Source organism: Sesamum indicum, linkage group LG5, assembly GCF_000512975.1.
Source record: "Sesamum indicum cultivar Zhongzhi No. 13 linkage group LG5, S_indicum_v1.0, whole genome shotgun sequence".
In the NCBI taxonomy this organism is placed as follows: Eukaryota; Viridiplantae; Streptophyta; class Magnoliopsida; order Lamiales; family Pedaliaceae; genus Sesamum; species Sesamum indicum.
In genome coordinates this window covers 12,600,971-12,612,801 of record NC_026149.1, presented here as the reverse complement: position 1 = coordinate 12,612,801, position 11,831 = coordinate 12,600,971, and the positions used below count along the sequence as shown (strand labels likewise).

At 38.1% G+C, this 11,831-nt stretch overlaps 3 protein-coding genes across 3 annotated transcripts; 1 reads left to right on the top strand and 2 right to left on the bottom strand.

Moving 5' to 3' along the window:
• LOC105162475 (lipid phosphate phosphatase delta) lies at positions 2,539-5,430 on the top strand. Its single transcript, XM_011080499.2, has 8 exons — positions 2,539-2,893; positions 3,000-3,095; positions 3,235-3,309; positions 3,403-3,533; positions 3,723-3,826; positions 3,929-4,057; positions 4,420-4,535; positions 4,804-5,430. The coding sequence occupies exons 1-8, from the start codon at positions 2,732-2,734 to the stop codon at positions 5,212-5,214; spliced, it is 1,224 nt and encodes a 407-aa protein (XP_011078801.1). The 5' UTR covers positions 2,539-2,731; the 3' UTR covers positions 5,215-5,430.
• On the bottom strand, positions 5,699-8,628 carry LOC105162476 (fatty acyl-CoA reductase 2). The gene is made up of 9 exons (XM_011080500.2): positions 8,102-8,628; positions 7,899-8,002; positions 7,613-7,812; positions 7,408-7,508; positions 7,091-7,301; positions 6,835-6,996; positions 6,660-6,741; positions 6,175-6,572; positions 5,699-6,092 (listed from the first exon to the last, which is right to left on the bottom strand). The coding sequence occupies exons 1-9, from the start codon at positions 8,445-8,447 to the stop codon at positions 5,927-5,929; spliced, it is 1,770 nt and encodes a 589-aa protein (XP_011078802.1). The 5' UTR covers positions 8,448-8,628; the 3' UTR covers positions 5,699-5,926.
• On the bottom strand, positions 8,882-10,777 carry LOC105162473 (shikimate O-hydroxycinnamoyltransferase-like). Its single transcript, XM_011080498.2, has 2 exons — positions 10,194-10,777; positions 8,882-10,064 (listed from the first exon to the last, which is right to left on the bottom strand). The coding sequence occupies exons 1-2, from the start codon at positions 10,662-10,664 to the stop codon at positions 9,177-9,179; spliced, it is 1,359 nt and encodes a 452-aa protein (XP_011078800.1). The 5' UTR covers positions 10,665-10,777; the 3' UTR covers positions 8,882-9,176.

Below are 11,831 nucleotides of genomic sequence, written 5' to 3'. Positions count from 1 at the left end.
AATTATAATACAAGATATTCAAATAATATGGGTACTCCCAATAGATGGCGAGCCGGTGACTGGAGTTGATATCAACCGCACAACACAACAATGACATGAATATTGCCTTACTTATTTAGGCTTTATCCCAAATGCAAATGCGTTCAAGGGTTCAAGACTGCAAACACAAGGAATTATATCTCATTTGGCGGCGGTCAATATCACTCAAAACACTCCCCACGATGTCGTCGTCCAGTACGCCCATGTTGTTGCATTGTTTCTCTTGGGGGGAATGATGTGCCCAAATTCCTCAGGTAACCTGGTATCATTACTTTCTTTCAAAATTAGAAGATATAGAAACAACCAGGAACTATAGTTGGGGGAGTGTTGTGCTGGCATTTTTATATCGTGCATTATGCAATGTCAGCACAAAAGGCAAAGCAGCAATTGGTAGCGCGCTGCAATTGTTGCAGGTAAAATTTACTTAATAACTCTTACACAATTCTTTTGCTATGAATATTATTTATTAACATATATTTGTATTATTCGTACAGATTTGGACATGGTCGCGGATTACTCCACTTTGCTTTGAACTTGGTGCAGAGCGACTATTTATGGGCCAAGTCTGGATGGACTACAATCGCTAGCTCCCAGCAGCACCATATGGTGCTACTTGGAATTGCTAGCACACGTTCACCCGAACAGTACGGGGAACTGTCTGGGTGATAAGAGAAATACTGGATGAGATGCAGGCAGATCAGGTAACTTATTTTTAATATTATACATATATTTATACTGTGAATTTAATGTGTATTAATTTACATCTTTTTATTTATTACAGTTCATCTGGCAGGCGTATGACATGGACTAGGATGTCATTATGGCTTATGCAGCTGATTTGAACCCCAGTTGTGGAGGTCATCATGTCCATTGGTATTCTACGCAATAGTTGAAATGCATTATCCCGAACAAGTTCTTTACCAATTCGGGATGAGGCAAAATATTCCAGAAGCGACGGATATCAGGGATATGAGCCTCCATTAGATCTCCCGTAAAAATCACATGGGCACAGATTGTCACCTGCAACACATACAATACATCACTCGATGGCAAAGATGATATAACACGATTGTATAGAGGCCACCTATTTCCAATAGAAGAGAAACAAAACAAGGTTATTGGGAATGGTACTACAACATATCAAGAAATTTTCTGTCGTCATCTACTGATAGACGTGTGGAAAGCGGGTACCAACTGGATAAGCACCTATGTTGCAAGTTGGGGTGCGTTGTTATATAATATCACATATTTTATTTTAAATATTTTTTTTACAACTCAAGACTCATTATTTTTCTATAATTTTCAGGCAGACGATTTAAAAAAAGAGAGAGAGAACTTTAATTCCCAATATATTGAAAATAATTAAATGACTAGTTGTTTATCTAAATGAATAAGAATTTTCATAAAAATAAGTATTCACATACGTATAGCATATCGATCAAAGATGTAAAAAATAAACTTATGCTTATTTTATTTCTATTTATTCCTATATACCAATCACACCGTTAATGATAAATGACCAAAGTATTTATTGTTTAGAGTCTTGAAATTATAAATGTCTACTCATAAAATTTGAAACTAAAAATGAGATTTTATATAGCGGGAGTACAAAAGTGCGATTTGCCGATTAAACGTTCTACTATTTATGTTGCAAATTGAATGGTCAAAAGCCGACTGCTGAGTGGTCTGAGCTGTTGATTCTACGCCACTTGACAGCTACAATGCCAACGAAGCTTCGCCTTCTCCTCATAATCTAATTATTCATTTATTTTAACACTCCAACTATAAAAAACTCCCAATATTTTAAAAATCAGAAAAAATTTCTCTTATTTTAAAAATAGGTAAAATTCCCCTTGTATTTTTTTAATTCAGTACACGCTCCCTTTTTTATTTTAAAATATAATGGCGTTAAATCTTTACATCGTCTGATTGTTATGCCTCTATATAATTTTAATTATATATAAATAATTAAAAATTGTAAAAAATAAATTGTTATGTTATATATATATGTTTTTTTTTTAAGAAAAAGATAAAAAAAAATTACTCCTCCACTGCCTACCCTCACTCCCAAGCCCTGCCCTCGCCGTCTCCGATCTAACGACGACATTGCCTAGCAACAAGAAAGAGGGTGATGAGATGACCGTCAAAATAAAGGGCGACGGTCGAACAAAAAAGTGTCATTATCATCCCAGATCTGATACATATTGAATTTTTTTTAAAAATATATATAATACTAATTTAAATATAAATGTCATTTATAAAAATAATATAAATTAATAAAGTATTTAATTTATAAATTATAATTTATTATAATTATTTAAGATTTATATTCATGTATATATATATATTGTTGGGGTTTTGAAAATAGGAAAGATTTTTTTTCTATTTCTAAAACACAAAGAAATTTTTTGCTAATTTAATAAAAGATAGGGGTAAAAATGGAAATTAATAGGCTAAATTACACAATCAAACAACGGACATTCTTGTGTGTATCAACAGGAGAGCAGGATTTTATTTCAAAGGGCCACACAAGTTTCATCTTTTGACAATTAATCAGTAGTGGGTCTTTGAAATTTCTTCACAGATCATATCATTTCTTAGTCTTCTTCTTCAATCTCCTTCTCTTTCTTCCAGGGGGAGAATTGAGAACGAGAATACGTCCAAGGTCATAGAGAGAGTTTAAAGAAAATAAATGGAAAGCATAACAGGGTGGCAAGTACTCTCTCTTTGTGGAATAGCATTGTGGATTTCGATTTCTTCAATTTTGAACGTGACGCAATACCTCAGATCTTTTACACAGCCATGTGTTTCTCGCCTTGTCATATCTGGCACTCCCATTATTCTCAAGATCCAGGTTTGTTTCTGGATGTGTTTATTTCAAGAATTATGTTTAAAGGTTGGAACTTTTTGATGTATTTTTTAATAAGATCTTGAGTGTTTTTTTTTCCTGGGTTTTGCAGAAATACCAGCGTAGACATTTGGATGCCTTGTTTTCTGGGTTATCCTGTGTTGTTTCTGTGCCTTTTTATACTGCCTTTCTCCCCTTGCTTTTCTGGGTATGCCCTCTCACACCCTCTCATATGTATATTTTGTATGTGTTTCTATTTTGCATTTTCTAGAGGAGTTCGAAATTTTTTATTTGTGAACTGGTATGCCAATTTTTCTTTATACATTATGTTTTTGGTTGTGTTTTAGACTGGGCACTGCAAATTGGCTCGGCAAATGACTCTCTTGATGGCCTTCTGTGATTATGTGGGAAACTGTATAAAGGTATCTTTGATACAAATGTTGATTTTCTGTACAAATGCTCTGTCGTATTCGGGTGTCCTGTTTTATAATTCCATCTATGTTCATGGCTCAAAGGATGTGGTGTCAGCACCTAGACCCAGTTGTCCACCTGTTAGAAGAGTAACAGCCACCAAAGATGAGGAAGAGAATGCCATGGAATATGGATTACCTTCGTCGCACACTCTTAATACCGTTTGCTTATCAGGGTAATAAGACTTTCCTGCACTTTCTCAGTTAAACTTTGTTGAGGCTAAATTAAGAGATGACAGACTCCAGGTTGCTTTCTTCTTTTTTTTTTTTCAATCTGAAATTTGATTTTGCACGTTCTACTATTTGGGGTTTTGCCTCATTTTTTGGCTTCCCATGCTGTCTAAACTTCTTGAGTGTTTGTCCAGATACCTATTACACTACATTCTGGACTATAATGGAAGTAATGGTGTCTTTTTAGAGGTGGTTGGATTTGCCATGGTTTGTTTGTTTGTTGGTCTCATTGGATTGGGTGAGTTTCAATCTATCGCATAAATTTCTAATGGTTTGTTATTCTTAAAGTCATGTTTGATTTCCATAAAGTTTCCCATACTAAATCTTGTTATATTGTTAGGAAGGATATACCTTGGAATGCACAGCTTGGTCGATATTATTGGTGGTCTGGCTTTGGGATTGGGGATCCTGGCAATGTGGCTTTCTGTTTCTGAATACATTGACAATTTCGTAGTTTCAGGTCAAAATGGTACGGATGCTAATTCCTTTAAACATTGCTTCTTATGCACCTATTAATTTGAGGAAATAACTAGCAAGCTTCTTATTCCAAATTGAGTTTCCAATACTATGTTTGCTGGGACCTGGTAAAAAATGGCAGTAATGCAGAAACAAAAGAGAGCCTTACTTTTGGATAATTCTTTAAGCATGTATTCACTAATTATAAACATGCTAAAGGGTCTGTTTATGGATAGACTAGCGAAAACATGTAGAGGACGTAGTCATGCTCAATGCTTACTGTAAATTTACGGCTTGGATGATGCATTTATATACGTATCATGTTTTGATGCTGTTGTTAAGATCTTTTAATTTTGAGAAATCTTTTGTCTGCAGTTGTATCCTTCTGGACCGCCCTAAGCTTCTTATTACTGTTTGCTTACCCAACTCCTGAACTTCCAACACCAAGTTTTGAGTATCACACAGCCTTCAATGGTGTTGCCTTGGGAATTGTAAGCTGATTTTCCTATTCAACACAACTATAATTCCAATGCAAGTTTAAATGGTTTTTGTGTAATTTGGTTTAATGTAGCACAACGATTGTTCTGAAACAGTGTCCTCCCAAATTCATGTTAATGCGAGCAGCATGATGTTAATCAACATAAAGTTTTAGGTGTTAGCTTTCTAACATTCCATGGTAACATGAAAAGTTGTTTAGACACTGCCCGCACTCCCAGCTTCTTTTCTTTCCACTCATTACTTGGAAATTGTGTTATCCAGGTGATCGGCATCCACCAGACATTCCATCAGTTTCACCATGAAAATGTTCCACGCGTATTTTCCCCTCAGCTTACTTTCCTTGCATTTGTTGGTAGAATACTACTGGGAATTCCAACGATCCTTCTTGCTAAGTTCTGTAGCAAGGCTCTTGCGAAATGGATTCTTCCCATTCTAGCAAATACTCTGGGAATCCCAGTAAGATCAACAAGCTATATACCTGCCTTACATGGAATGCCTGCTGATAAGAAGTCAGACGAAATAAAGCAATTGGGTTATCTCCAGAAAGTGTTCTTTTTCTCCAAGCAGACCTCATTTGATGTTGATACAGGCATAAGGCTCCTTCAGTACGCTGGTCTTGCCTGGTCTGTCGTTGATCTTGTTCCTTCTGTGTTCTCTCACCTGGGCTTGTGATGCTTGGATTGCGTTGTATAGCAGTCGTATTTCTTCTTTATTGTTTTTTTTTACTTTCATTTTGTGGTTTCCAGGTGGGGGTGAAGGGTCGTTTAGGCTGTATGACCAAAAATGTAGGTGGAGCTAGTGTTAAGATGCTTATTGTATAGTGACGTATCCAAATTTTGGTGCAATTTACAATTCTTCACAATGGAAGCTGAGTTGCTTCTGCTCTTCTATCAGGCTGATCTTTTACGATTTGCAATGCGTACTACAGTCGAACTTTTTGAAAAAGATGCTTGTGCAGATGGTTATGTCAAATTTCCTCCTTTATTTGGAGTATCCTCCACATGCAAATCCAAAAGTGTTACTATATTTGATGTTGTTAAAATGCCTGCTCTCAAATTTGCTGCAGCCGGGCTCGGCTATTATTATACAGTTCATTACAACTTAGGTTTGGCTTACAACTTAAATGTTCAGCTCTTATTGTTCTCAGACTATGGCATGTCCCTATCATTCCAATGTTTCTTGCAGAACTAGAGAAACTCAGGCATCTATGACTATGATTCGACTTAGACGCACATATGTTTGACTGCATTTATTAATCAACAATAAACTGGCACATCTCTTGTTCATGGGGAAGTACACAAGGTGAAAAGGGGCTAAAAGAAAATCATTCTTTTACATTAGACTGCAGAAATTAATAGCAACGTTTTGCTCAGCTGAAGCTGCATCAGCTGCTTAGACCTCTTCCCTTCATCACGTGCCTCCTCAATCCTGGTATGTGAACATTAGTTATGTAATCTTTCCAATCTATGTTCTCAACATCAAAGCCAAACTGTTGTCTCTCGTCCTTAGACATGAATCCCATCAATCTCTTCGTGTTGCTGTTATCGAACCTGTTGTATTTTTCACCATTATATGTCTTGCAAACTATATGAAGCATTAGATAACGATACAAAATGTTTTGTTGATTTTTACCTTCCACCGTAGAAAGTGTAGGACTCGTAGATCTTTGCCAAATACTTAGCTTGTTCCACTGATTTTCTACAGATACTCTCGAGCTTGTGGGACAATTTCCCATCAAGGTTGGTGAAAGCTCCTAAACCAGTTTGTTTAATAGCATGCCTCCAAAGGTGAGAGGAGAAATCTTCCATGGAGCTGAATAGCTTCATTTTTGGAACACGAACTGGACTCCCTGTTGGATCCATGAAAGGCGAGGAACTGAAGTGCTGATAGAGCAATTCGGCCAGGTCCCTAAAAACTAAGGGGTTGACAACGGATGAAGCAACCTGGTAGATGCTGCATTCTGGTTTTCCACCTGCCCCATGCTTTGCCATGGCTGCAAACGTCGCGTTGACAACCATATCTGCTGGAACCTAAAACAACCCATTTCTCAGTGCTTATTTCTGTCTTCCAAGTCTAAAAGACAAATGGATACTAACTGTGTAAGGATATCCACTTACAACATCAAGAACTCCATTCGGGTCAACCAGAAATCCTGTGAGCTGCCCCTTCCCGTAGTGCAGAATGATTGGATCCATCATCCTGGAAACCAATTAGTTTTGTTAGCTAACCTGAAAAGGTATCAGACCCAAAACTAAATTCTTTGATCAGTTCACCAACTATCAGGAAATACACCTGTTTCCCTCCATCCATCCGGGGAATGGTTCTCTGTATGTGCTCTCGATAACACTGGGTCTAATTACAACTACTGGTATCTCGCCCCTTAGACTGTCTATCATCATTTCTCCCATAGCCTTGGTAAATACATACGTATCTTGCCAACCGAATTTGTTTGCCCTGAGAAAATCACAGGTTTAATCACAGAAAAGATACGCATCCATGGATGACGATTAAATAATATACAAAGAATCAAGAGGGGTATATATACTACCTCTGCATCCCTAGTTCTTTCATTTTCTGAAGCAGTGAATCATCTTCAAGAGTCTTTTTTGATTCCAAGACTACCTTTATTTCGTCTTCAACACTCAATTTGGGAAGTGACACTTGGTGGTTCCCGCAGACAACAGTCTCAGCTGCTATACTTTCACCCATGCTGAAAGGTTTTTCCATGATTCTACCTTGCCTTTGTCCATTCACATAAGCTGATGGATGCAACAGGACAAAAAGAAAAAAATATTAACAGTGCCAGGTTTCATGTTTAGAATGGCACAAAAACTAGTTTCTGGCATATACATGTTGGATACTTGCCTGTTGATACTTGTAAAAAGAGCTTCAGTTTCTTGCATTTTTTGGCAAAACTCATGAGGCGGGTAGGTCCACCAGTGTTTATATCAAGAGCTGTATCATACCTGAAACCATCCAATGTTTTACCTAAGATGTATCTTCTAGTTATTTTACATTTTCATCTTATATTTGTATGAAGACTGTAAAACAGAAGTAGATGTCCTGGAACCTTTCATCGAAAGTGGTATTAGCTGCAGAATTTATGATTACATCAACCTCTTGGGTCAGGAGCTCAGCTGCGTCTTCATCCACACCAAGATTTGTTTCACAAACATTTCCAACCACAGGAATCAACTTACTCAACATGAAAGCTTGATAGGATTTTCCATGAATCTGCTTCAGGCGCGTGAAAAGTTCCGCGTGCATGATCTATGATTCGAGACGTGTTAGAAAATTCTAAACAAAAATGGCAATAGATTGGAACATGACCACAAACGTCATCAAGAATTGCATACTTCATTTCTCAATCTTTCTGATGCAGCTTCTTTGTTCTTAGCCTTGATCACGACAAATATCTTAAGAACATCAGGAGCTGTCCTCAGCATTTTCTCAACAAGAACTGCAATTCATACATACAACAGGGACAGTGAAAAGAGTTAAAACTACTTCAAACTTCATGCAGGATTGTATATGTAACAATTCAAGAAAAACACAACACCTTTTCCTAAAAATCCGGTTGCACCAGTGAGAAGAAAGGTTTTCCCTCTGAGATACTTGACGATGCCAAGACCTTCGTCGTGCATTTCCACATCCAAATCCTTCCCATTTGGACTTAAAACTAAGCTCCCCTCCATCAAAGCAGGTCCGTGATCTGCGCTAATCAACGCCGATGTTTCTGTCAAAACAGATGAAATCCCACTAGACTTTATGGCATGATTACCACTTTGACAATACACCATGCTCTTCTTATTCCCCGAAAAAAGCCTTCCATGCTTGTAGTTGTAAACTTTTGTAACTCTGCCTGATGCAATGGAGATGGAGGAACTCAGAGAGAAAGCCTCCATTGTTGCAGAAAAAGAGAATTGAAGAAAAACTAAAACTTTTCTGAGGAGAAATGGTTGGTCTACAAACTTAGTTAATCAACTCTTTTTTCTTTTCTGTTTTCTGTACAAAAACAAACACAGAAACTAGTTTGTTTAAGATTTGAGTTTGGTTAGATTTAAGAGGGTGGAAAAAGAGTGGGGAGTGAGAACACAATTGTTGATCTGGTAACGATTTTAAGGCGTGAGGAGATGAGAATTAGGAGAATAACAAGAAGGCTCTCTTTTTGCCACCCCTTCACATGCTTACTTAGAAACCGACTAATTTGGCGCAAAGTTAATTATTTTGTATTCTTAACTTAGTCATTTTATAGGATGGAAACGATCAAGTTTACCACAATAAGGGTGTGATCATAATCTAGCTAGATATGTTATTATTTGGAGGTTTTAAATTCATTTATACAAAACCAAAAAACACATATACTCCTACAACTAGGGAAACTTAGAAACTTTATTACAACAGACCTCATAAATTATTCCCCTGATGTAAAAATCAACAGTTGAATATCTTGCTAAGTGAGTTGGTAGAGTATGGATTGGACAAGAGAAAAAAACAAACACTGACAACATTCAACAAGAGGAAACTTAAAAGAACAGATACTTCATTCTTGTGACCAAAGTAGTCCAATAATTAAGCTGGAGCTATATATTGATTGATCACTATACATGTATATGCATCATTGAGTCTAAGTACTATGCAACGATCAAGTTAAGAAGGTGGAATTGGAATCTCTCCATCTCCTCAGCAGGTCGTTGAATTAATATGTTAACTCCATCAACATAGGGAAACATCCAACACAGACGCTCTAAATTGTTCACCACATGGCAACAATACAAGGACTTGCCCCACGGAAACACCACCTCATTGAGTCCCAATCTCAACCAAGAAGTCAAAACGCAATCTCCATATGGGATCCCTTTGTTGATCTCCAACCAGTCTATTGCGGATTTCACGTACTCATCGCTCAGTCTTTCAATCCCTTCTGATATCATTTCCACCAGCTTTAATAGCGGCCATTTCTCGATATCTCTGCACTTTGCTGAGGCATAAGCTGGTAATATTGCATTGCCGCAGTATTCAGGTGGCAACGGCGGATTCAGCCTTGACCTCAAATCCACGGCATAACACATAGTAAAAACTCTATCTTTATTTCCCTCCACATCACACAACGACAAAGCTCTGCACCGCCATATCAGGGCGGCCATAACGTTAAAGCTGGTGATTTTTACGGCGGTTGCATTATCTGCTGCTGCCTGCTTGGCGACCATGGCCTTCAAAAAATTGACGTCACTTGAGCTTATTTTGAAAACTTTGAAATCAAGTTCTTTTTCGGAACCGGAAACTGGGCGACCAAGAACTGGGAACTGGGGCTTGAGAAGCTCCGGGTGTGGGAATGAGATGAGCGGCGGTGATCTGGCGGCGAGGAGGCGGCGGTTGTGGCAGGGGATGATAGCCAGGGGTTTGTCCTCAAACGCTTGTGATGCTAGATTTTCTAGGAACATTCTTCCGGCTAAGCCATCAAGCAAGATGTGATTTAGAGATACTCCAATTGCAAAACCACCGCACTTAAATGATGTTACCTGCAGTTTCCAGATTATAAGCACGTGTTATAACAACTAATTAATGATCACAAACACTTTGGAACTCAAACTCGACGACTGATAACTCTTTTTAAGACAGGCAGTCCAGCCTTGAGTTCTTGCACTGACCTGGAAAACACACAACGGCTGATCCTCATCCTCCAAATTATTCAAGGTTTGAACAACAAGCTGCCTGAATCCCGGATTGGGACAAACCAGGTCACCTATCTCATCAAGAGAGAAAGTGGAAGAAGCCGCCATGAAGCCAGCCCCGGCAGCGTTGCAGTGGAGGTCGAGGCGGGCAGAGTGGTGGTTCCACTTGAGTCTTCCAGCCATGAAATCATATGGGACGAGCACTTTTTCTACAGCGAGTTTGAGCCTAGTGACCACAGTATCTGGGGGGAAATCTGGGTTGGGGGAGAAGAAATAAAGTATTTGGACATTGAAATTAAGGGATTGGTCTATGTTGGACAAGAACAAGGTTTTGTGGTCATCAGTTTGTTGTGCGGGGAAGACAAGGGTGGATAGCTGGAATGTGAGCTTGAGGTCTTGCATGGCAGGGTTGGGGGAGAGAGCTGCCATCTCAAATTTGGTCCTCATTTCATATTCTTCACAAACATATGTATATATCTCAAGTCTTTTCTTGAATCACTTGCGATGCACATGCATTGATATGAAGAGATGAGCATAGTGTATTAGTCCACCTTCAGTTTATCGGCAAAGAAGGATTTGGACGATGGAAACTTCCAAAGTGATGATATAAGAAATTGACAGACGTACGTGATTAATACTACTTTTGTCATGTAATGTTGGTAGGCATTGGCTATTTATATCAATTGTACATGTGATGTGGGGTGGTATTAACAATGTCATACATATCTGAAAACTTTTGTCTTCTTTTTTCTTTTTCTGGTTACATGCATGGGAAAAGCAAATTGAGAAATCTTGATTTTCGCACTCTTCTGGCTCAATGAATCTTTGTGTTCCAAAAAACAGCGATGTTGTATTTGAGCTATTCCACAATAATAGTGAGTACATGAGTATGGGAGAACAATGCCTGCAAAGAGACAAATTGTTAAGACCAAGCCGGGAGAGTTACCAGCACAAAAATCACTAATCGGAATGAGTTCTCAAGAATCAATAATAGTGATATCAAGTCTCTATTGGTGGGGTAACAGCTCTATAGCAGACCTTCAACACTTGGTCTGGATATGGATAGTCTTATTAGGAAGGTCTCTGGGAGACTAATAAATTATACCTAGGAGTTCTTGAAAGATTGGTTCCCACACTAATAAGTACAATCTCTAGAAGGCCTTTAGATACCTAGCTGAAATATTCCCACATCAGAGTCTATCTCTAGAACCCACAATCTCATCTAGTCCTTCCCCATAGTAGAGTCTTCACCTATGCCTAAAAATTGAAATATGGTTGATTTCATGATTCAAATATTTAATGAGGATAAGTATGGGTATAAAGTTGATTTCCAATAACAGTAGGATGAAAGCAAGGGCCTTGAGGCTAAATCTTTGTAACTGTAAGCATTACCAATGTAAGGCATGTTGATATATCAACAGTCTCGGGAGGGGGTTAGGACAATTGCTGACTGCAGGACTCTCTCAATCATATTATAAGAAGAGGATGAAGTATGGAGTTGAATGTTGTAGTGATTTGAGATATCAAGTGTTCAAATCACCATCTATTTAGTTTGTTTCCATTATGACCAAAAAACAGATGCATCATTTACATTCCCTTCTCTACTTTCCTTTC